This window comes from Prionailurus bengalensis, chromosome B1 (assembly GCF_016509475.1).
Source record: "Prionailurus bengalensis isolate Pbe53 chromosome B1, Fcat_Pben_1.1_paternal_pri, whole genome shotgun sequence".
NCBI lineage: Eukaryota > Metazoa > Chordata > Mammalia > Carnivora > Felidae > Prionailurus > Prionailurus bengalensis.
Genome location: NC_057344.1, coordinates 50,661,304 through 50,686,764, shown reverse-complemented (window position 1 = coordinate 50,686,764; position 25,461 = coordinate 50,661,304). Strand labels below are relative to the sequence as shown.

General features: G+C 39.1%; 1 protein-coding gene across 1 annotated transcript in view; it reads left to right on the top strand.

Moving 5' to 3' along the window:
• Positions 1–25,461, top strand: part of KIF13B (kinesin family member 13B) — a 202,930-nt gene that overhangs the window by 101,178 nt on the left and 76,291 nt on the right. The window contains exons 14-21 of the mRNA XM_043565066.1: positions 8,341–8,471; positions 11,624–11,710; positions 13,250–13,440; positions 14,191–14,401; positions 15,287–15,449; positions 18,523–18,669; positions 20,059–20,208; positions 20,491–20,619. Of these exons, the coding sequence (XP_043421001.1) occupies positions 8,341–8,471; positions 11,624–11,710; positions 13,250–13,440; positions 14,191–14,401; positions 15,287–15,449; positions 18,523–18,669; positions 20,059–20,208; positions 20,491–20,619 (1,209 nt within the window). The remainder of the gene's footprint in view (positions 1–8,340; positions 8,472–11,623; positions 11,711–13,249; positions 13,441–14,190; positions 14,402–15,286; positions 15,450–18,522; positions 18,670–20,058; positions 20,209–20,490; positions 20,620–25,461) is intronic.

Genomic DNA, 25,461 nt, shown 5'->3' with positions numbered 1-25,461 from the left:
TTCCATATATTTGTTTTGTCTGGAACTGGTAGAGGCAAGGTATGGTGGCTAAACCAGAGGTGGAACATAACTCACAAGATAATTTTGCATCTAATTTGCATGTGTGGGCAGTCCTTACATGTCATGGTTCCAACATACACAAATTCCAGTTACCACAATCTAGTAGATGATGCTGACGCCACTGCCGTTTGTGAGATTCTACACATGCAGCCAGGGAAATGTTGTGAAGATGAACTTACTGATGTAAATAATGAAAGTGTGATGAGAAGGATGAAGATGGCTCAAAGGGACACTGGAGAACACTTCACACTAAAGGAGCTCTTGGAGATATTTCACAGCATCTAGAGCACAGAGGTTAAAACGGTAGAAGCTTAGAAAGGAGTATCACAGTTTGCCAAGGCACAGGAAATATGCTCCCTCCATATTGTAAGTTACATATTGAGAAGAAGGCAGGTACTGTTTATACTACTCCTGATAAGCTTTTAACAAAAATAAGATACTTTTTGTTTTTAAATAGGCTGCATGCCCAGCATGGAGCCCAAAGTGGGGCTTGAACTCACGACCCTGAGATCAAGACCTGAGCTGAGATGGGGCACTTGGATGACTCAGTCGTTTAAGCATCTGACCCTTGATTTTGGCTTGGGTCATGATCTCACGGTTGTAAGATTGGAGCCCTGCGTCGGACTTTGCGATGACAACACAGAGTGTGCCTGGGATTCACTGTCTCTTTACCTCTCTCTCTCTACCTCTCCCCTGCTCATGCTCCCTTTCTCTCTCTCTCAAAATAAATAATCTTAAAAAAAAAAAAAAAAAGACCTGAGCTGCGATCAAGAGTCCAATGCTTAGCCAACTGAGCCACCCAGGCACCCCAGAAATAAAATGCTTTAAATTTCAGTGTTTCTTTTTAAAAAAAAATTTTTTTTTAATGTTTATTTATTTTTGAGACAGAGAGAGACAAAGCATGAATGGGGGAGGGTCAGAGAGAGGGAGACACAGAATCTGAAACAGGCTCCAGGCTCTGAGTTGTCAGCACCCAGCCCGATGCGGGGCTCGAACTCACGGACGGCGAGATCATGACCTGAGCCGAAGTCGGCCGCTTAACCGACTGAGCCACCCAGGCGCCCCTCAGTGTTTCTAATAGTCTAAATTACAGTATACTAAATAAATATCGGTTTTACTATTTTTTCATTATCCTATATGTTGTAACAGTAAGAAAAATTTTAATGGTTTTACAGACATTTTAAAAAGTCACAGAATAATTGCGGTTTCCCCATTGATTATTAAGATCTCCTTGCAATGTTATTTTTACAATCCTTTGCTCTCATGCAAATCAAGGACTGCCTGTGATTCTAAGACAGTCTTGGACATTTATACCAGTGCCAGCCAAGCTTCTAGAGGGAAGAGCTGCTTCCCCCACCTTAAAAACATTATGCTAGTAATATACTTTGTTTTCTGAAGAGTTTTATAAACACATACTAGAAAAAGAGGGGGGATTTGTGCCCAAATTCCAACATTCAGAGATGACCACAGTTAACATTTAATAGTTTTACCTGTATCTGCTGGGTCTATTCCTATATGTATGTCTATAGGCTTATACTGATACATATTTTTAAATTATAGAAATGGGATCACAGTATAATTGATTCTCATCATGCCTTTCAATTATCCTCCAGATCTCTCAGGAGGGCTATTTTGCTTATGCGGTTCTGGATCTGCTCTTTGCACAAGTCAGCTATTAATGGCCCTGGAAACAAGGCTGATTCTGAAGGATTTGGAGCAAATTATACATGTACACACTTGATAAGGATTCATACCAGCGATTCAGCAACAACTTTAAATGTTTTTATTTATTTTTGAGACAGGGAGAGAGCACGCGCTAGCAGGGTAGGGAGTAGGGGCCAAGAGAAGGGGAGACGGAGGATCTAAAGTGGGCTTTGTGGCCCAAGTGTCCATCGATGGATGAATGGATAAAGAAGATGTGGTACATATATACAATGGAGTATTACTCGGCAATCAGAATGAAATCTTGCCATTTGCAACTATGTGGATGGAATTAGAGGGTATTATGCTAAGTAAAATTAGTCAGAGAAAGACAAAAATCATATGACTTCACTCATATGAGGACTTTAAGAGACAGAACAGATGAATGTAAGGGAAGGGAAGCAAAAATGATATAAAAACAGGGAGGGAGACAAAACATAAGAGACTCTTAAATATGGAGAACAAACAGAGGGTTACTGGAGGGGTTGTGGGGGGGGGGGAATGGGCTAAATGGGTAGGGGGCATTAGGGAATCTACTCCTGAAATCATTGTTGCACTATATGCTAACTAATTTGTATGTAAATTAAAAAAATAAAATTAAAAAAATAATAAAGTGGGCTCTGTGCTGACAGCAGAGAGTGGGACGTGGGGCTTAAACTCATGAACCATGAAATCATGACTGAGCTGAAGCCGGTCGCTTAACCAACTGAGTCACCCAGGTGCCCCAGGCAGCAGTTTTATTTATTTATTAAAAAAAAAAAATTTTTTTAATGTTTTTTTTTTTTTTTTTTTTTTTGAGAGAGAGAGAGACAGAGTGTGAGCGGGGGAGGGGCAGAGAGAGAGGGAGACACAGAATCTGAAGCAGGCTCCAGGCTCTGAGCTTCCAGCACAGAGCCGGAGGTGGGGCTTGAACTCATAAACTGCGAGATCATGACCTGAGCCGAAGTCGGATGCTTAACCGACTGAGCCACCCAGGTGCCCCTTTAAAACTTTTTTTTAATGTTTGTTTATTTTTGAGAGAGACAGACAGAATGTGAGTGGGTTGCAGCAGAGAGAGAGGGAGACACAGAATCCTAAGCAGGCTCCAGGCTCTGAGGTGTCAGCACAGAGCCCGACACGGGCTGTGAGATCATGACACTCAACTGACTGAGCAATCCAGGCACCCCTCAGCAGCAGTTTTAAAACACATGTCTTTTATAGTATAGCTCCCATTGAAAGTAAACTGCCTGTTGTCGTCTTTGCCAGTATTCACAGTCACCGACTGAAGTGATGAGAATGGCAGAGGCATCAGCCATTCAGTGTTTGTGGAGCTGTGGGTTGGGCCCCAAGGACCCCAAGATGGAGAAGACACAGTCATGGCACAGTAGGAGTTCTTGGGTTGCAGCGGTTTGGTCTGTGTGGTGTAGTGTTTGAATTTGTAAAAGATGGGAAGATAGCATTCCTGCCCTTTTCACCTCCATTCCAGAAAAGCTGTCTTCAGAGTCTAGGTTCTATTAAGCTAGCATGACTTCTTTGTTAAAGAATTTTGATTACTTAGATATGTGAAGAGTAACAGGTACTTTTCTGCTTAGTGCCCTTGGTACTTACTTACCTTTTCCTTCAGAAATTATCTGGGAATGCTGGTAAGACTGAGGGACCTCATGGGCTTTATCCATATGCTACTTTTTCTTCTTGCAGGCTGGGAAAAGCTAACCTGTGAAATATGTCACTAGTGGACAAGTCCTGTCTCTCTTCATCTTCCTTTTTCCCCTCCCTCTTTTCCCCTCTGTCTCTGTCTTGCTCTTTCTTTTAGGACTTAGCTGGTCAAAGGGAGATTCTCAAAAGAGCCACATAAATAGTTGATTTATAAAAGAAGCAAGGTACAGTAAATTCATAGAAGAGTTAACTAATCTTCTCCAGTGAAATTAAACTTAAATGGATGAAAAAAGGTTAAAAACCATTTCTAGCCTCTGATTATTTCTGAGATTTTTACATATGGTATTTTATATTTGCTAAAGTTTTCCCTAAAACCAGTCTACTTTATTTTTTTTAATTTGTTTTTAATGTTTATTTATTTTTGAAAGAGAGAGAGAGAGAGAGAGAGAGAGAGAGAGAGAGACAGAGAGAGAGAGAGAGACAGAGCACAAGCAAGGGAAGGGCAGACAGAGAGGGAGACACAGAATCCAGGCAGGTTCCAGGCTCTGAGCTGTCAGCACAGAGCCTGATGTGGGGCTCGAACTTAAGAACTGCGAGATCATGACCCGAGCTGAAGTTGGGCACTTAACCAACTGAACCACCCAGGCGCCCCAAAAGTAGTCTGGTTTAAGAATCATTGTATCCACCTATCACAAAGAGACTGAAAAGCCACCCCTGATTAATTTATCTTGTTTTGATTACCTTGTACTTTCATAGCACTTAGATACTCATTAGATAAACTGTGCCAACCTATGATAAGTTTATTTTTTTTCCTTGTCATTGTTTTTATTGCAGTGCTTAGAGCACAATAGGAAGAACTTATCAAAAAGCTTATTGTTTAAGTTGCCTAAACATCAAACAGTAAGGCTTTGGCAGATTTAGCTGTTAGAGTGCAGTGTTTGAGATTACAGTGAATCATCATCCAAATCAGGATAGATTATAACCTCAACTGAGAGATTTAAGTTGTCACTGACATTGTAAGCACCATAATTGGGACTTTGTCTCTTGTGACTCAGTGCCCAACTCATAATAGGTACTTAGTATACATTTGTGAAAAAAATGAAGTTTTCCTTCCAGAATTTGGATTAGATCTTTGCAGGTTTGTGTTAATATCTTATCTCCAATAATTTTTAATTCAGTCTATCAATAGATACTTAGCATACACCATATGTCATGTACTGTGCTCATTGTTGTAGAAGATGCAGGAGTTCTGTGAAGACTGCTGTCTAAATAAAGGAAAAAAGCAACATTTGTGCAATTGATAGTGAAATATGGTATCCCCTCTAAGGGGACTCAGAGAAGGGAGAAGTCAGTGTTGCCTACTGGTGAAACTTTCTCAAGTAGAAGATGACCCTCAATTAGAAGACCCCTGTATTTAGATGAAGGGAAGAGGGAGCCTTTCAAGCAAAGAGAACAAGAGCAAAGGCACAGACGTGGACCTGAATCTGTGTGCAGTCAGACTATGGTAGTGGGAGTTGGTTCTAGACTCAAACCCCAACCTGGGTTATATAGTTCAAGGCAAGTGCTTTGAAATTTTTCCTTCTTTTTTAGGTGGTCTTGGGCCCTTTTTCTCTTTAGACTCTTTTCTCCCCCCTTTTGGAACTTCACTTCACTGTGGGGTTGGTGTTGTACGGTGGGGGGGCGGGGGGGGGAGCCAAAGTGGGGAATGCAGATAGGCATGGAATAGATTCTTTAGGCCTGCTACTGAGCATCACAAAGCATTACTTGTAGTTTCATGGAGTCAAGCCCTGTTCTCCAGATTAGGAAAGTATAGGATTGGCCAGGAAGCCTCAGCTAGTAGTGAAGAGTAAAGCTTTATGTGGAATGTCCTCTGTATTTTATATACTCCTTGGGGACCAAATAGGATACCATGGGGCAGCTCTGGATCCCAGCTCTTTGTTTCCTTAGAATCACCACTGCAGTACAGTTGAGAGAAGAAACCCCCAGGAAAGGTGAAATGAATATACTAGTGGGGAAGGGCCCTTTTTATGAGATTGAGGTCCCAGAAGAGATGGGAATCACTGGGACCCACAACATAATTAGAAGGGTTACCAGCAAAGAGGAGGAGAGAATCATCTTCCTTTGAGTCTGAAGACAAATGATCATTTATTTTTCCTTTATATATTTTTAATGACTAATTGTGCCAGGCATGTGTTAAGTGCTTGGATTACAGTGGGGAGCAGGTCAGGCTGTTCTCTGCTCTTGTGGTGTTTCCATGTTACCTGTGGAGACATATAGTAAACCAACCCATAGTCAGTGCTAGGTAAGGAATTGAAATAGGAGAGTGGTGGGGTGGTTATATCTGATTGTCAGTTCTGAGTACACCTCCCTGAGAATGTTCCCTTAAAAGGTGAGATAGAAATGATAAGAAACTACCAATATCAAGGTTAGAGGAGGAACCAGCCAGTGTGCTCAAAGAACGGATAAAAGGCCAGTATGGCTTTATCATGTTCCAGGAGAAGGGGGAGTAGTAGGAGCTAGGATAGGAGAGGCAGGCAGGGCCACATCACTGAGCGTTTTTTGTAAGCCTGAGTAAGAATTTGGACTTCATTAGAAGTTCAAAGGGAAGCCACTTGAGGGTTTTAAATAGGGGGAGCTGCATGATCAGCTGTTGTGCTGGGAGTGGATGGGGGTGAGGGATTAGGAGTGGAGAGATAGTAGGAGGCACCTGTATTCACCTGAGCAATAGAGTATAAAGCGTGATAGTAGAGGTGGAGGGAAAATGAATCAATTCTTGATATGTTTTGGAGGGACAGTCTGTAGGGATGTTCTGATCAATATGGATCCAGGAGTAGGCTGGTAAGGGGAAGATAGGGCTCAGTAGCACCTAACCTTTTTAGTTGACTACCTGGGTGGTGGCAGTACCACTATTAATGGAGAAGAGAATAGACTCATTGGGTGGAGGTTGGGGGAACAAAAGTTCTGCTTTGGCCCTTTCACTTTGAAATGTCTTTAGATACTCAAATGTCATTAAGAATGACATTTAGAGGGTGGGTCAGTTGGTTAAGCCTCCGACTTGGGCTCAAGTCATGATCTTGTGGTTTGTGGGTTTGAGCCCTGTGTCGGGCTCTGTGCTGAAAGCTCAGAGCCTGGAGCCTGCTTGGGATTCTGTGTCTCCCTCTATCTCTGCCCCTCCCCTGCTTGCATTCTGTCTTTTTCTCTCATAAATAAATGAACATTAAAGACATTTAGACACCTTGAAATGTCTTTAGACATCCAAGTAGGCAATAAATAATGGTTATTGAGACTAGAATAGTGGTAGTGGAGGCAGGAAAATAATGAACTAAAGCTTATGGTTCCTGGTTAGTGATTTAATTTATATAGAAACAGTGTCGCAGGCAGGCGAGGTCTGAGGACCCAGGTGGGGTTCTCCAGAACCAGCCAAGAAGGTCCTTGACTTCATTCAGGATGGAAACCAAATGTAAGCCAAGAGGAAATGAGAGCAGTTTATTGAAGATGTAGAGAAAGCAGATACAGAGAGAGCAACTGGGAGATTCTGAAAGGAAAGTAAGTCTCAACTTTGTTTGAAGCCTGGGGTTTTTATTGAGGGTTGTGTCTTCTCAGGCATCCAGGAACATAGACAAGTGTTTAGGTGTCCTCCATAAGCCACTTGTGCCCTAGGGCCACAGTTCTTGGTGGATCAGTGGTCTTGGTCACTCCTTAGATGGTGTCTATTGTGCTGGAAGACTCCAAAGAAATCATTAACTCCTTGGCCTTTACCGGGAGGACACATTATCTGTTCTATAAGATGTGTATGTGTAGGGGGATGTGGGTCCTAGCAAGAACAGAAGCAGGAAAAGGAGCAAAACAAGCAGTTTTTCATAGGGTCCCTTTAGTTTTCCTGTCTCAACAGCATTTAAAACCCATGGGGCTGGATGAAGTCATTGTGATCAAGGGTCAGCAACTGTTTCCACTGGCCAAATCTAGCTCCCTGCCTGCTTCTATACGGCCTGGGAGCTAAGAATGGTTTTTACATTGTTTAAATAGTTGGAAAAAAAATAGAAAAGCTATAATATTTCAGACATGTGAAAATTATATGAAGTCCAAATTTCAGTGTTCATAAATAAAGTTTTGTTGGAAAGTAGCCACACTTGTTCATATGTGTGTTATCTGACAGCTTTCACACTATGAGGCAGAGTGGTTTTATAAAACTTGCAAAGCCTTACATATTTTGTATCTGACCCCTGATCCAGGTGTATGCAAGGAGTAGGTGGCCTAGGGACACATCCAGGTCTTATCAACATTTAATTATGTATGGGCAGTCATATGTTGAAGTGCAGAAGAGGGAACTTAACTTTTACATCCACTTTCTCAGTTGCCAGCCAGAAAGCAAGGCTGGTGATTGGGGCTTCAAGAATTGCATAATTGCGACTCTATAGTAAGAAGAACGCATCCATCATATCTTCTGTGAGGATTAGAGAGACCATGGGATTCATAAAATAATTGTAATCTTTTCAAAATGCTTAGATTTGAATAGCTTTTTATCTTTGTGGTTGACTCATCTTGATTGAGACCAGATAAATGATGTGCAGCTTAAGTAACTGTGGTCTTCAGACCAATATTTTTGGTATATCATTGACAGATGGCTCATGCTCTGAGAGTAGTATAAAGTATTTGGAATCAAGATTGCGATGGAAAATAATGAATATAGTATAGACATTAATATAAAACTATAGCTTTAGGTTTAAAAGGTATAACTCAACTCTGCATTATTCCTTATAAGGAAATACAATTTATAGAATGTATTTCAGAGAAAGCCAGAAATTCCCCCTACCCCATTCCATTTGCTTAAGAAAATCTTTTAGCTAAGGTAATGGATCAATATAAGAGGGCTCAGGGGAGATGATTTCAGTTTCTATACATGTAAGAATACAATGTTAATCAGTGAATTTGATTCTTTTGTAGGAACATACATTGGTAGGGTCAGCAAATTCCCAAGATATCCAGCTATGTGGAATGGGAATTCTTCCTGAACATTGTATTATAGACATCACATCAGAAGGCCAGGTTATGCTGACTCCTCAGAAGAACACCAGGTAATGTACTTTAATTAGCGTTAATGTCATAATCTTTAAGAGGAAGAAAGGACACTACTTGTGGACGCTTGGCCTTTGCTTTTTAAGTTCACTTAATGAAGATATTCACTTCGTTACCAAGGCCTTTACATTTAACTTTTTAGTAGTTCTTAAGCCATGTTCCCTCTCTATACTCACCCTCGTGGCCTTATTTAAATAAGGCCCTCATCAAAAAAAAATAAAAATAAAAAAATAAGGCCCTTATCATATCTTGATTGGAACCTTTTCTCCTGGGTCACTCACCAGATAGCCGAATGGCTTTCTACTATTTTTGATACAAAATCCCTTACATCCCTCCTGTCTGTCTCCTATTCCTCTATGTCTGCCATTCCTTTGGGCAGCTAATTCCTGTTTGACATTCAAGGTTAAGCTCTGTCATTATCTACTTTGGGGAAATTTCCTGTTTGGTCTAAGTGAAGGGCCCCTAGTACATATTCCCATACACCTTATGCTTCCTGTCAACACTTTGTATTTGTATTTTTGTGGTCTCTTAGCCTTTATTACCCCAATGGACTATGAACTCATTGAGGACAAGGGCCCTTCTATTTTTGGTTCTCTGTCCTTAGTATGTAATAGAAGACTAGTATATAAGTGCTCAGTAAGTAATGGATGAATGAAGAGGTGTACCATTATATAAATTAAATGTTTGTCAGTTTGTTTCCTTGGGCTGTGTGTTATATAATGATCCATAACTGTTAACTGATTTATATTGAATTTCCAAATGTTGGACCATTTCATCCTGTGATACTGAATAATCATTAATATCATTACTGATTTTATCCACAAAGTCTTTAAATATTGGTAAGCAATCAAGCTCATGGTGAAGGATGCAAATAAGAAAGGGGAAAAAAAAGAGAAGACACTGGGCCTGGCACTCCCAGTTAGGGCATGCCATTCTCCTATTAAAAAATCAACCTCAGGCAATGTTACGCTGAGGCTGTGATAAATAAGACAAAGCAGGCCACATCATCATTTTGTTTCAGCACAGACAAAAATCAAGGTCACTCTGCCACACACCAAATACCAAACACCGTCTCTTGGTTGAGGTGAGCGATTATTTCTTCACTTGTCACATCTTCATCGGAGTCTCCCCTCCATAGATAAGATTTTTTGAAATGCCCAATCATACAGCATCCAGCACATACAGCACCCCATGCTGTCAGAGCCCTTCCCAAGTCATCCAGCTAAAGCCCAGATCCTGCCACAGTCCTTCCCAGCACAGTCTCACTGAGATACCCTGTGCTTCCTGGGGCTGTGTCTTCTCCCTGTGCATGTTCACCACAGGAGTGCTCCTCATGGTCTTTGGGTGGAGGACACAGACACAAGTCTTTCAAACTCCAGTTCTCACTTGAAGTTTACAGTTGGCAACAAATACCGCCATTCGTTTCCTCGCTTTGTTTATTTGCAAGAAAATGCCCAAAATAACACTTTGTGTGTATGTCTTTTGCTCATGACAGCCTTCATTCTTTGGTATGAATGGACACAGTGCTTTTTATGTACTTCCCATTTTGTCACCTGAAATGTTTAAAAAGTTGGGTACTCAGAATCAAGAGTAAAAAAAAAAAACATAGTAATTTTTACTGCATCATCAAAGACATTCTCAAAGGAAACATTTTTTAAAAATTGTGAGTGCATGGCAGTGAGTAGTCCAGTGACTACTAGAAATGTTTGGTGCCACTGCCTTGGTTTGTGCTAAAACACCAGCAGTTTTACTCATTTGCTGGTATAAATGACACAGTGAAAAAGGGCAGGTTAGCATTATTATAAAAATAGCTTTGATCTTGGGGACCCCCCAGAGACCACACTTCGGAAACTGTTATTGTGTTCATGCTTTTATTTACTAATTATAGCTTAACTGCTGTTACCTTTAAAAATAAGCCTCTATATAAGTTTGCCTTTAATTAAACTCCTCATTGTATTTAAGGAATTTGTGTCATAAAAGCTAAAATCTGCTAATTTTAGTAGGTTCCCTCTTGTTATATGTTTTGAGCCTCGAGATTTACATAATCAGACTATAGGAGGACCAATTACTTCTAGTGTTTAAAAACCCACATGGCAAGTGAAATCTAGATACAGAGAGTAAGATTTTGCGTGTATGCATATACATAAAAAGTAATTAGCAATATAAAGCCAGGTAGTGCTTAGGATGGCAAAGAAACTAAGATACTATAGGCTGGGGTGATGAGCAGACTTTGTAGAGGAAGCCGAAACCAGCTAGGCTGTGAGAGCTGAGGACTTGGGGGGAATGGAGAGGGACAGGAACTCTGTTCTAGTTTGCAGGACTGGCTGGTATAAGCCTGGCTTTGAAAGAAGAGTAAGTCAGCCATGTTCAGTGGACAGAACATAAACCTTTTGTTTTTTTGGCTGGAGTTGAGAATTCACTGGAAAGGGGAAAGGAGATAAAGAAGGCTTCCTTTTATGGGGCCTTGAGTATCAAGTTAAAGAACTTGACCTTTATCCTGTATCTAAGCAAATGAGTCCTTCAGCAGGAAGGAGGCTTGATGAAACTGGTATTCCAGGAATATCAGTCTTATAGTGGTATGCATAATTTTTCTGTTTATTTCCTGCCTCTGCAAATTCTTCCCTTCATATCCTTCTGTTCATCCATCTGTTGAACTCCATTGTCAAGATAAGCAGTCAAGTGGACCTGACAAGTCTTTTATATATTGATAGGATATGAATGTTTTTCTGTGCTCTAGGAAGTTACAGAAGATTTTAGCATAGGTCTCATTTATTATTACTGATATCTGTAGATATTTCTAGATTCTAGTTGGTTGATTGGCTCTTATCCATGTAGATTGGACATATTCGATTTGAGTTGTAATGTATATGCTACCAGCTTTTTATTATTGGCTATAATAGTTCCATACTCCCTAATATACTATATAACAAATTTGAAACTTTGAAAAGTAGAGGATAATAATATATTATACTTAGTACCATAAGCTTTTTAGGTAAATCAGCAAAGAAGTAAATACAAATAATGAAATTTACTGGGAATCAATTTGGGGAATTGATTATTTTATTTTTCCTGGTAACTACATCTCTATGGTATAGTAAAGGAGAAAACGTTGATAATCATTGTTTGCATGTTTGACCTCTTCTCCCCACAGAACATTTGTAAATGGCTCTTCTGTATCTAGTCCTATACAGCTACACCACGGGGACAGGATATTATGGGGAAACAACCACTTCTTCAGGTATGACATTATTCATGGCTCTTAGAGATTGTTGAAGATTGTACTCTGAAACAGAAGAATATATATTAGGTAAACTTAGCTCCATAAAAATTAGACATTATTTTGTGTACATATATATTTATTGACTGTATATGGTTTGTTCACTATATGGTTTGAGCCTAGAGGCATATGAACCCTATACTCAGGGACAATAAGGAGTTTACTTACTTATTTTTCCCTTTTCATTTCCCAGTGAAAGATGATTGTTTTGCCATCTGGTATAAGAATTCATTAATTTTTTTTCTGACATGCTTATTTTTTTATCTGTTTATTTTTTATTGGAAGAGTAGTACTTTTAGTTTCCTTCTTCATGAAATAAAATTTGTATTTCATTTAGGAATGTTTTCTGCTGCAAGTAATAGCAAACTGAACTATTAAAATGACTTAAACAGTTTGTTCACTGACAGAATAAGAAATCCAAAGGTGGATGGTTGGTAGCATTGGCTAAGCCTTTCAAAACTGTCATGGTAGAAGTCTTGTCACTGTTTCACTGTCTTGGCATTTCCCTGTGGTCTGTGGTCTAAAGATGGCTATAGCACTCCAGGCATCAAAGCAGCATCTGGGCACATATGAAGAAACTGAGAGAGATGGGTGGTGATACTAGCCCTGTCTTCTTGATCAGAAAAAGCAGAAATCTTCCAGAGTCCCCAGCAACCTTCTACTTTTGTCTCATTTGCTAGAATTTGCCTGTCACCTGTAAGAGAGGCTGAGAAAGTGTGTGTCCCGGGACTGCACACATTATTTCCCATAGAAAACTGGTGTTGTATTGCTAAGGAAGGGTGGACTAGAGATTGTACAGAATTAGAATCCTGCTGTGTTCCTCTTCCTGTCACTGGTCACCCTGCTTGGGATATCAGCTGACTTTTCTTATAGCTAATAGAGATCCTTTGCTTGTAGGCCAGTCGATATTTTGATTACTGAGGAAAGGGTAGAGGGGTACAAAGTATGTGGAAAATATTTTTCATTTTTTTCCTTCTCAAACTAAATCAAGTGGAAATTGCTTGGCTTGGTTTTCAAAACCTCCATAGTTTGGGATAAATTGATCTTTCCAGCATTATCTCCCACAATTCCTGCTATACACATTTTGTGTGCCCCTGTGTTGTTTTGTTCATAATTTCTCCAGACTATGAGAGTTTCCATTCCTACATCTCTTCTCATACTGTTCCCACTGCTCTAATGCCCTGCTTTCTCCTTATTGTTTAAGGCTTGCCTCAGATGACTTCCTACTCTGTCATCCTTTCTGTTGTTATCACAGTGTTCCTCAGCTTTTCTTCAGCACTCGCTTGTTACAGTCATGTGACCCAGTCATGCTGTCTGTTGTAACTATTCACACGTATGTGTATGTATTTCTACTAGTAGAGGATAAACTTCCTGGGTATAGTAATTGCCTTACACTTACATGGTGCCCCCTTGGCATCTAACAAATACCAGTATTTAATGAATGGAATGAATACGTGCCTATCTTTATTTTAAAAATAATACTCTTTTTTTTCTCCCAAGACTGAATTTGCCTAAAAAGAAGAAGAAAGCAGATAGAGAGGATGAGGAACAAGACAGCTCCATGAAGAATGATACCAGTTCTGAGCAACTGGATGTAGACGGAGACTCCTCCAGTGAGGTGTCCAGTGAAATCAACTTCAATTATGAGTATGCACAGATGGAGGTTACCATGAAGGCTCTGGGTAATAATGGTGAGCAGATCTGTTGTGCATTTTAGAATCTTTTTTTTTTTTTAATTTTTTTTTTTTCAACGTTTATTTATTTTTGGGACAGAGAGAGCCAGAGCATGAAGGGGGGAGGGGCAAAGAGAGAGGGAGACACAGAATCGGAAACAGGCTCCAGGCTCTGAGCCATCAGCCCAGAGCCTGACGCGGGGCTCGAACTCACAGACCGCAAGATCGTGACCTGGCTGAAGTCGGACGCTCAACCGACTGCGCCACCCAGGCGCCCCAAATTTTAGAATCTTTTAAAGTTGGTGGAGAGTTAAACATGTTTGTGACTGAGACCTTTTAAATGTTAACCAAAAAAGGAAATCTTTATGTTATTCCCTGCACTCTATTCTTTTGTGTCTTTGGTTTTAATTTATTATATAAACTTTTCATTCTTTCAGCCTTGATTACAAATCACTGCCAACTTTATTCTTAGTGGTAGAATTTCTCAGATTTGACACTTGACTGCCACTCTTAGGTTATGTGTAGAACACACAATAAGACCTTTTTCTGGATGGAAAACAGTTCGGCATATATCTAACAAGAATAGATGATATGATGAGTAATTGTGAGTAAGGAAAACTGAGTTTATTCCAAACTGTCTTCAAGAGTCTTCTTTTACTAATTAGGGTGACAAACAGCATAGCAATATATAGAACAGCATTTGAAATATATTGTGTTGTACAGTCACCTTTCGTTCATTATTTACCTTTTTAAAAAACCCTTGTTTAGATCCAATGCAGTCCATATTGAACAGCCTAGAACAACAGCATGAAGAAGAGAAACGATCTGCATTAGAGCGCCAGAGGCTTATGTATGAACATGAATTGGAGCAGCTACGAAGAAGGCTGTCTCCTGAGAAGCAAAACTGCCGTAGCGGGGACAGGTTTTCTTTCCACTCACCCAGTGCTCAACAGCGACTGAGACAGTGGGCTGAAGAGAGGTAGGTGCATAGGGCCTTTATTACACATGCACAGCCAGTGCTTGTTACTGTAACCTGCCCAGGTCAGATGCAGGGTGAAGAGATCTAGAAATTACTTGAAAAAAAGTTAGATTAAAAAGAGAGTGTTACAGCTTAAGAATCATTTGGCATTATCTTATTTTTTTCATTTTTGAAAAAAACAGGAATTACCAATTTATATTGATTTCTTTAAAGTTGCCCTTGTTAGGTACTGCCACATTTTAGTTTGTATGGCTTTTGGATTGAATAAACAAATATTTGTACTTAGAAGTTATACTTTATCATTGTATTATACTTTAGGTTCTGAAGCTTGGGTAGATGCTTTTTAAAAAAAAAAGAAAAAAAAAGAAAGGTGGTTATCTGGACTGATTAGTTCAGGTAGGTAAAGCATGGTGCTAATGAGATGCAGATTGCAAGTTTGATCTCTATATGGGCTAATTAGCATTGCACTAAAATGTCTCATCCACGGTTACAGATTGTACTTAACTAACCTCTTGCCATTCTAAGTTTGGTCTGCAGACAGGCAGCATCTCTCTCAGGTGGTGATTGATAGAAGTGTAGCATATCAGGTTCCACCCCAGCACTCATGAGTCAAAATCTTCAGTTTATCAAGACCCCCAGGTGACTTGTATACACAGTCAAGTGAGCACTGTCCTAATCAACGGCCAGCTTGTTACACAAGCATGTGCCTGTACATATAACGTAGCCCGGATACAAGCGCATGCATGGGTCGGTGTCAGTAATGTATTCCCTGTGTGCAAAAGGCAGTTGTAAAGCTTGGTTCGCAGATTGGCATTTGTGTATTATGTAGTACATAATATTCTGATGTGCTGCTTGACGGTTATCCCCCCCCCTTTTTTTTTAAAGAGAAGCAACACTGAATAACAGCCTGATGAGGCTGAGGGAACAAATTGTTAAAGCCAATCTGTTGGTGAGAGAAGCTAGTTACATTGCAGAGGAACTGGATAAAAGAACAGAGTATAAAGTAACCCTGCAGATTCCAGCCTCCAGCCTGGATGCCAACAGGAAGGTGAGGTTGCCATTCATGGAAGAGGCAAAGATGTCATTGGGGACATTGTCTATTTCACCAGTGTTATTAAACACCAGTGGATTTGCCCTTCTCCCCACCTGTACTTTCTGCAGTCTGTATCCTTTCGTACTTGCTCTCCAGTAGAGTTTATCTGCTTTTAATTCTCTGCCTCTGTGCATATATGTCCTTTGTCCACAAGAATATCCTCTCCACCTCCACCCACCACACTCTACCAATTTATTTCCCTCAACTCCCTTTCTTCCAGTTTGTTTAAATGATTTCTGAAAAGTCTTTCCTGATGAATCTTCTGAAAGTGGTGTTTCCCTTCATTTTGTTACCACTGTACAACCCTCCTCCCTTAACGTACCTGTTTATTTTACATAAACCATGTTATTTCCACTTGCTAACAGATTGCTCTGCAAAACTGTTTATTAGTTGTCTCATGTGTGTATTCATGGTCACAAATTTTTGTGGTATAATGTAATAAGCTTAATAAAATATAGAGGGAAGTTCCCATCAGAGTTTTCTATCCTTGCCATTCAGGTGTTTTCTTTGTTATTTAGGTTCTTTTCTAGCTCTCAATCATGTTCATATGTAATTTTTATGATAGAATGTTATATTCAGAAAAATATTTTGAGTGTCTGTGTGCTTTGTTTCCCCTACAGTATTTGACACAGCAGAGGTTTAATGAATCCTTCTTGGGTGTTCTAACTTGACAGCAAGGACCACATCTATCTTTTTCTTGTGGCATCACAACATCAAGGTCAATGATTCCACAGAATAGATATTTGGCAAATGTGATACTTAATGTTTTTAGTAATATAGGTATTGTGGATGTAATACATTCATTGCTTTATGGAGACGTGCATTTTTAAAAAAATTTTATTTATTTGAGAGAGAGCATGCACACGCACATACAGGGGAGGGGCAGAGAGAGAGAGAGAGAGGGAGAGAGAATCCCAAACAGGCTGCATGCTGTCAGCACAGAGCCCGACATGGGGCTCTAACTCACAAACCGTGAGATCATGACCTGAGCTGAAATCAAGAGTTGGACACTTAACTGACTGAGCCACCCAGGTGCCCTGAGACTTGTCTTTTGGTATTTATTCTGTGAACTTAGAACTTTATTTTGCTTGTTGGCATCTGTAGGGCAAACCATGGGTGCAGTGGGACTCAGACAAAAAGCAGTAGAGGAAAGCTAATCTTGGGCAGAAGGTATAGGGCTTATATTCTTCTAGAAGACTGAGCAGAGCAAGGTCTTTTTCCATTCTGTAGTGTTTGAGTTGGAAAAACAGAAACATAAACATTTTTCCCCCATTAAGCATGACTCTCTGTAGCTTTTTCTGTGTATCCTGGCTTGGACCTTATTGGAAAGATCAACCCTGTCTCCAGGCAGCCAGGTCAACACCTAGAAGTGACACAGGTCATTTTGGGCATCCCTCTCTCCCAGACACCTGGGAGTATGTTCATGGGGTATGTGATGGCCGGTAGAGATGATGCACATTGCTGGTGTTGAAGCAGCCATCGTTAACAGACGGCTACTAATCTACACTGCTATCATAGATTTACTAGATTAGTATTTTCAGATTTCACCTGGAGAGACGAGCTTGACAAGAAAGTTATTTCTTAAGTAGAGAGTCTCCTTAACTCAGGCTAGGCCTTAACTCTTTTATCCAACAAAATCTTTTGGTTTTGGTATTTGAAAACTCTTCATTTCACTTAATGTGTCCATGCTGTGCGCACCGTTATTTGTTCTGGTCTTACTCCTGACCTTGTACTCGCCTCTTGTGATTTTGGTGAGAGGCAGAAATTTCTTTTTTTTTTTTTTTCTTTTTTCCAATGCTTATTGTAATTGCAGGAGGGCCAAGTCTTGATGCTTCAGCATATTGCTGGTTGCCATTTCCTCCTGGTTCTAGCATTCTCTGCCTGTAGTACCACTCTCTGCAGATCACTGATGAGCTTTTTGTATTGATTCCCTGGTTGACCGAGTATTAGGTAGGGGAGTCTTTATAGTATGAGAGAATGGTAATTTTTTAGCTTCAGAATTCTAAAATCTTTGTTTCATTATGTAAATTCTGTTTCTTTGAAAATGATTATACGTGGGATGTTAAAGTAACATGGGTGTATTCACAGTCCTCTAAAGTTCCGAGTAGACATATCCAAACAGTTGGTAAATTATCTGGTGACTCTAAATTGATGAGTAACTGATAGATACGTCTCTCTGGGGGAGATTCACAGGGGCATTTTTATTTTCTACTTTGTGGTTTTAAAAACTTTTTCTATATTAAAAACACATTGCCTTTTTAAGCTGGAAAAACTTCATTAAATTCTAGGTTTTTTTCTGGTGAGATTCATATAACATAAAATTAACCATTTTAAAGCAAACAGTTCAGTGGCCTCTAGTGCATTCACTGTGTTGTGTGACCAGCATCTCTATCTAGTTCTATACTGTTCTTTTAAATTTTAAATTTTAAATTCAAGCTATGTGTATTTTTACGTTGATGTCATTTGTTGCCTTCAAATGGGTAAATGGGATTCTTTTCATGGTTTGCTCTTTTAAACATTTTGTGTTTTGTACCACATTAACATACTACCCATTCAAAAAGATATTTAAATTCAAACTTGAAAGTAAAAGATCATTTCTTGGCTCTCCATCCCAGCAAACTTTCCCTTCGCATTCAATGCTTATGACTCTTTTTCTACCCACTGGGACTCTGATCATATGATGGTCTGAATAAAACATTTTTAATATCCCATTAAACATGATTTAGTCTGTTAGGTTTTAGATTTAAATTTATATCCCATTTACTATATGAATAATATACTATGTAAATTTACTTTGTAAATTACATCTAATTTATATACTTAAATTTAAATTTTGATCGCCATTGAATATAATGGCATCATATTAAGCTTGTAAGGTTTCTGGGAAGTTTTGCAGTGAACTGAATAGAGGATGATAGCAGCTTTAGTTTGGGTTGATGACATTTGACTGGTGGGTAGAGAATGGTCAGGGTTGACTTCCGTGATGGATATCTTTGTGTTTCACATGGTCACTCTTACTGTTTTACAGCGAGGCTCTCTTCTTAGTGAGCCTGCAATCCAGGTGAGAAGAAAAGGAAAAGGAAAACAGATTTGGTCTTTAGAAAAACTGGACAACAGATTGCTGGATATGAGAGACCTTTATCAGGAGTGGAAGGAGTGTGAAGAAGATACTCCAGTAAGTTATCTGAGAAAAAGGACTTAACCAGTAGTCATAGAAAGAATCAAGCAGGAAGGAGCCTAACCATTTTAGGGAAGAATTGTTCATTTTTCTAAAATAGTAATCCTGTTTCTAGAATAATACTTATTTTAACCTTCTAAATTGTTTTGCTAATCAAGAATCTTCTTTCCTCTCCTCATTGTATGTTCTCTGGATTACTTGTAGAATCTTCTACATTCCATTCTGACATCTGTAGTTGTCATGTGTGTCTGGTCCTGTGCAGGACTGTGAATTTACTTAGGACAGAGACCAGGCCTTATTATCTCTCTTCCCACTTCTCCACACATTTAACCTTGCAAATAGTATCCTGTAGTATCACTTTTTTGAGTACAACATCAGTGGTACCTTAATATTTATACCACTAAGAGCAGATTTTGAAGGTGTTTTGATCCTAAAGTGGGTGATGTAGAGCTGTACTCTGGAACTTTCTCCTCAAGTTGCAGGTTTTCCCATTTAGGTCGGCCATGTACTTGTGCATATTTAAAACAGAAATACGTGTTATGTATATTTATACAACTTTCAACACTGTTGGTCTTGTTTCCTCAGAGTTGTTTACTTCCTTAGCATCTTGTTTTTAAAAATAAATGTTTATTTTTCCAGATTGTCATAAAAAATGACTTTATAGTTAGATGACATTTTTTCTTAAATTTTTTTTCTTTTCTTCTGTATTTCTCTTGTATGTCAGCCTAGAAATAAAACAACATTAACAAATTACAAAAAAGCAAACCACTCTTGCAGATGGGGTCAGCTCTCGTTAAGCAGCACCATTATCTTATGGTTTGGCAGGAACAAGTGGAATAGATATGAATGACAACTGAAGAGCACTTTTGTACACTCGACTTTTTTTTCTAGCTAATATGTGTTCTCTATTTTCATGGCAAGATTTCCACATAAAGGAGAAGAAATAAAGTAATGATATACTGAGATGGCTATGTCATGGGTGAAGGATGCTGATCCCCATTCTGATGGGGATGAGGAAGAGGGAGTGGGTGTGACCCAGTGTTGTACTTAAGCTGAGTTTGATCACTTTCTTACTGGCCATGAAAAGGTGGTAGTAGGTTGAATTAATTTGTTTTAAATTTTTTTTGAATGTTTGTTTAGTTTTGAGAGAGAGAGAGAGCAAGCATGAGCGGAGGAGGAACAGAGAGAGAGGGAGGCACAGAATCCGAAGCAGGCTCCAGGCTCCAAGCTGTCAGCACAGAGCCCGACGCAGGGCTCGAACTCACGAGCTATGAGATCATGACCTGAGCCAAAGTCGGACATTCAACTGACTGAGCCACCCAGCCTCCCTGAATTAATTTGTTTTAAGTGATTTCTGAAGTTGCGATGTTCCAAATCTCTTTAAAGGTCATACGGTCCTACTTCAAGCGTGCTGATCCATTCTATGACGAACAGGAAAATCACAGTCTCATTGGGGTGGCGAATGTCTTCCTTGAGTCCCTCTTCTATGATGTGAAGTTACAGTATGCTGTTCCAATTGTCAACCAGAAAGGAGAGGTTAGTTTTCTCTTTATGCCTTATACCCTGCAGAAAAAAGTTTAGGAAACATTACAGTGGTGGTAGTACATTGTTGTGACTCTTTTTCATCAATATTAAGTGTTATTTATGTGTATTATTATTACCTGTGTTTCCATCTGCTTGGTGGTGATTATTCCAAGTACTTTGAGGAAAAGTAACTGTTAGAACCTACACTTCTAAATTCTCATTTACCATTAACCCAACCACCTGACTCTAAAATGGGAGAAATAACAAAATCCCATTTTTCTTCTCTTGTTATAGGTGGCAGGTCGGCTGCATGTAGAGGTGATGCGAATCAGTGGTGACATTGGGGAAAGGATTGCTGGAGGTGATGACACCACAGATCTCTCCTGTGATAAGGAAACCCAGGAGAATAGACTTGTGTGCATGGTAAGTCCCAGTTTCATTTAGAAGTAATGGAAGTGTGGTGGATTTTGAGGATTGTGGGTAGTTAGACAATAAATACTGTGTTCTCTTTCGAATTTTGAAATACCTGTCTCTAAAGAAATCTTTAGTATTGGTATTCTGGAGACCATATTTCATCATATATACTGATTTACCAGTTAGGTACTTCTACTACCTTCCTCTTTGAAGTTTCAGATAAGTCACCTCTTTTTCCGGGACATTCTGCTCCAAAGTTATATGGATTTATGTTTATGTGAACTTCTCTGTAGAGAAACAAAGTTTTTTTCACATGAATTTCTTCCTCCTATTGGACCTCTTGACTTCTGCTGATGCTAGAGATTTACTCCAGTCTTGTTTCTGCTCCTAAGCTCCTATTATATAGAGGTCACTCTTCACGTGTTTTTCCATGTGTTTTTTGTTCCCCTTACCCATGTGCCTTTGTGTATGCTATTCCAGCATGTGCTCATCCCAAACCCTGCTCTTTCTGGTCTTTCCATGCATACAATTCAAGAGTATTTTTGAGTGATATCTGTTAGACATTATGCTGAGAACATAAAGATGAATAAGACAGGATTTCTGCTGTCAAGGAGCAACCTGTGTAGTTTCTGTTTATGTGGAGGGGGACACACAGGAATCCAATATCGTGTGACCCAAGTGCTCTGAGAGAGGTTGAAAGAGTTGCTCTGGGACATAGAGGAGAGGTAATTAATTCAGAGAGTAAAGTCTGAGGAAAATTTCTGGAAGTGAGACTCAGAGTGAACTTGAAGGGGGGGGGGGGGGAGCATGTGATATAAACCTCTTTCTCCATAGGGTACTGTCGTATTTTCATGGGTAACAGCTAGGTAGATCTTTTTTTTTTTTTTTTAATTTTTTTTTTTCAACGTTTATTTATTTTTGGGACAGAGAGAGACAGAGCATGAACGGGGGAGGGGCAGAGAGAGAGGGAGACACAGAATCAGAAACAGGCTCCAGGCTCTGAGCCATCAGCCCAGAGCCCGACGCGGGGCTCGAACTCACGGACCGCGAGATCGTGACCTGGCTGAAGTCGGACGCTTAACCGACTGTGCCACCCAGGCGCCCCATAGCTAGGTAGATCTTAAGTAGGTCATTACATTCGTGAACTCCTACCCAATTGGTGTAGTTAGTGCCACCTCTGTCACTCATTAGGACAATGAAAAAACTCTTACACATTTCCAAACAGTGTGTTGATCCAGTGTGCCATTGGTTGAGAATCTCTGTAGGACCCAGTTAAAAGGGTTTTTGAGGAAGAGAAATCCACGAGGATCATAGGACCAGTGTATGAGTGAGAAGAAGGCCATTAAAAGGTGAAATGAAGGAAGCCTAAACTTAACGTGTATTTCATAATCCATCCTTAGTCCAGTTCCGTGTCTCAGTAAATATTGGAGTTAATACTGAAATACTAAATTGGAATACTAAACACTGAAATACTAAATACTAAAATTGGAGTTAATACTGAAAAGAGTAAGTGAGGCATTTGCTGCGAGCTATGGGGAAGCTACTACAGCTGTTAAAGATGTGCTCCTTTCTATGGGTCTTTGTATGTATTAAGAAGGCCTCGGATGTTTAAGTCAGGTGCTTCAGAATGTGGGGGAAAATTCTTAATTCACTAAAAGGTTAATCCTTACTGTATTATTCTTGATTCTAGGACATTTTCTCTGAGGTTGTATGATTATCAAAGGTGGAGACATAGACTTGATGACTCCATAATGGCTCCTTTTAAAAGGGATGGACTAGTAAATGCAACTATGTAAAAGTTTACCATTAGTAAGGTACCATACACAGATACAGTTTCATTTGAGAAAGTCAGAACTGAAAAAAAAGTAGTATATAGTGGGTAACATAAGCTTTAAAAAAAAAAGAATTTAAAATATTTTCAGATTTTTTTTAATGGAAGATATCAAACATATAAAAAAGTAGTGAGAAAAATGTTATTGATCCCTATTTACCCTCCCTTCACATTATCAACTCATGGTCAATCATGTCTGACTTATACACCCAAGCTGCTCTGTGCTGTCTGTTTCCCCTGGATTATTTTGAAGCTATTCCAGACATCATATTTCATCTGTAATAGTTTAGTATATATCTCCAAAAGAAGAGTACTTAAAAAAATAACTATTATACCATAATCTAAAATTAATACTTTCTTAATATCATGATTTACCCAGTTTCCTTGATTGGCTTGTGTGATGTGTCACTTAAATCTTAATCTTTAGATTTAGATCTAAATCTAAAGTGTCACTGGCCTTGTGCTGGCTTGCTTCCTCTCTTGTTATCTCTCTCTCTCTCTTACCCTATAGTTTCTTTATTGTAGAAACTGACTTACTGGTCTTGTATTATCTCATAATCTAGATTTTGCTGATTGGTATTATTGAATGTGTTAAACTGGTAGTTAGATATGAAGGTGATAATATGGAGAAGGGGAGTAGCAAGGGCATTTTATAGGTGTTGGTGTGTTCTTCCATCCGCAGTCATATTATGTCTGGTTTTCTTCTGGAGATGTTAGCAATTACTGATGATTATTACCTAGATGTTTCATTAGGAGTTAGAAAAGAATGATACTATAATTATATCACCATTTGTTAGCTAGAATTCTTCTCTAGATTCTTGGGAGGGAAGCAAACCATAAGAGATGCTTAAATACAGGGAACAAACTGAGGGTTGATGGGGGCATTGGGGGAGAGGGGAAAATGTGTGATGGGCATAGAGGAGAGCACTTGATGAGATGAGCACTGGGTGTTGTATATAAGTGAAGACGGGAATCTACCCCCAAAACCAAGAGCACACTGTACACACTGTATGTTAGCTAATTTGACAATAAATTATATTAAAAAGAACTCTTCTCTAGATTCTAGAGAGAATCTTCCTATTATATCAGCTATTTTGTTCTTCAGGGATACAATTTGTACAGGAAAGGCAGGGTAAATGTTGCATTCTTTTCTCCTTTTTTTAAAAAACTAATTTTCAGGGCACCTGGGTGGCTCATTCGGTTGAGCGACCGACTTTGGCACAGGTCCTGATCTCACGGTTTGTGAGTTCAAGCCCCGTGTCGGGCTCTGTGCTGACGGCTCAGAGCCTGGAGCCTGCTTCCGATTCTGTGTCTCCCTCTCTCTCTCTCTGCCCCTCCCCCACTCATGCTCTCTCTCTGTGTCAGAAATAAATAAACATTGAAAAAAAAAATTTAAACTAATTTTCAAAATAATTAATTGGTTTTCCTACAAACATACAAAAGTGGCCAGTGAGGTGTTTGTTGGTTTTTTTTTTTGGTTTTTTTTTTTTTTTGGCCAAATGTCATTGTGAACTCTTTGATTTAAAAATATTTGATGTGTTTTGATCCATTGTATTTATTACCTATATTGAAGCTCAAATTATCCCATCTTTGGCCTGTGGGCTCCTCTTCAGTTGTCTCATGAGTCCTTTTGACACAAACGTAACCCTCATAGACTATGCTACAAGCTTTCTTGCTTCCTGGTATGATGAATATTCTAGTTTCATTCTGGACATTTCCTCTCCCAGAACTAGAATCAGCTATGTCTCCAAGGAACCTAGTTCCTTTCAGTGGAAAGTGTTTTTTAGAGACCATATTCTAAGCATATAATAGTCTTTTGTGTAAAATGAGGAAGACAGACTATATGACAATAAAATATTGGTGGGAAAAACAAATCATTCTGGGACACTTAACAATAATAGGTATCACCAGCTTATAACAGCAGTCTAGATTTATTTTTCTATGATGAAAGATAAGTGTGCACATATTCACATATTGATGTTTTCAATTACATTAAATTAAATTAGTGTATTTTAAAACCCCAAACAACATGTCTTCTGACATTCCTGGGCTTTATAATGAACAGTGGCAAGTCGAAATCTGTGGTATTCTGACACCTTGTGGTGATTTTGATTTCTGTATGTAGAAACTTAAAAAGCAAAAAGACCCAAAAACTATGTTCTGGATGCAGGATATTCCTCATTCCTGGTATTCTTCGTTCCTGGCAGTCTTATTCCTGATAAGTTGCCTGTAGGATATAGTTCAGCATATGAAATCTTTTTAATTTATTTCAACCTTAAAATTGAGATTGATTTCTAAGGGAAAAAAATTGGTTTTCCGATGGAATTTAATCACAAAGAATAGTATCAAACATCTGTCCACTCAATGCTTTGATGTGTTTTCATTTCATTCCATTAGTATGGTCAGTACTCAGGCCAGTATCATTAGGTAGCTGTCCTGTTTCACATAGGAGAAGTCTCAGCCTGAGAAAACCAAGAATTTAATCTGTTCAAAAGCAGAAGCTAACATGTGACAGAGATTTTTATTTAGATTTATGTTCTACAGAAATCTTGTAATCTCCTCAAACACCATATTGTCTCACCTTAAAGAATATAATAAAAAAATTTTAAACACTTAGTGAAAAAGCGATGGTTTTTTAAATTTAACAAAAAATTAATTGCCAAACACTGATTGCTCTATTGGGTTTAGACGAATAAAATGCATTAGTCAATCTGTCTTTTTTGTAGCCTATCAGGGGAATTGCTATCTGAATGTCTCAAAATCTTGTTGCCATTGTAGGGAATAATGAATAATAATGGAGTTCTCCACCATTGCTTACCCCTTATGTACCTGGTATAGGAGAAAATAGTCCTCTACTTTGCATGATATTCTGTCTTATTATTGCTTCCTGAAATGTTAAGATGATTACATTTGTGGTTGCTGAACTATACCAACTTCAGCCACATATTCAAGTTTATTTTTATTAAATTTATTTACTGGAGACACAGTACATCATACAACATGCAGGAAGTGACTAAGTG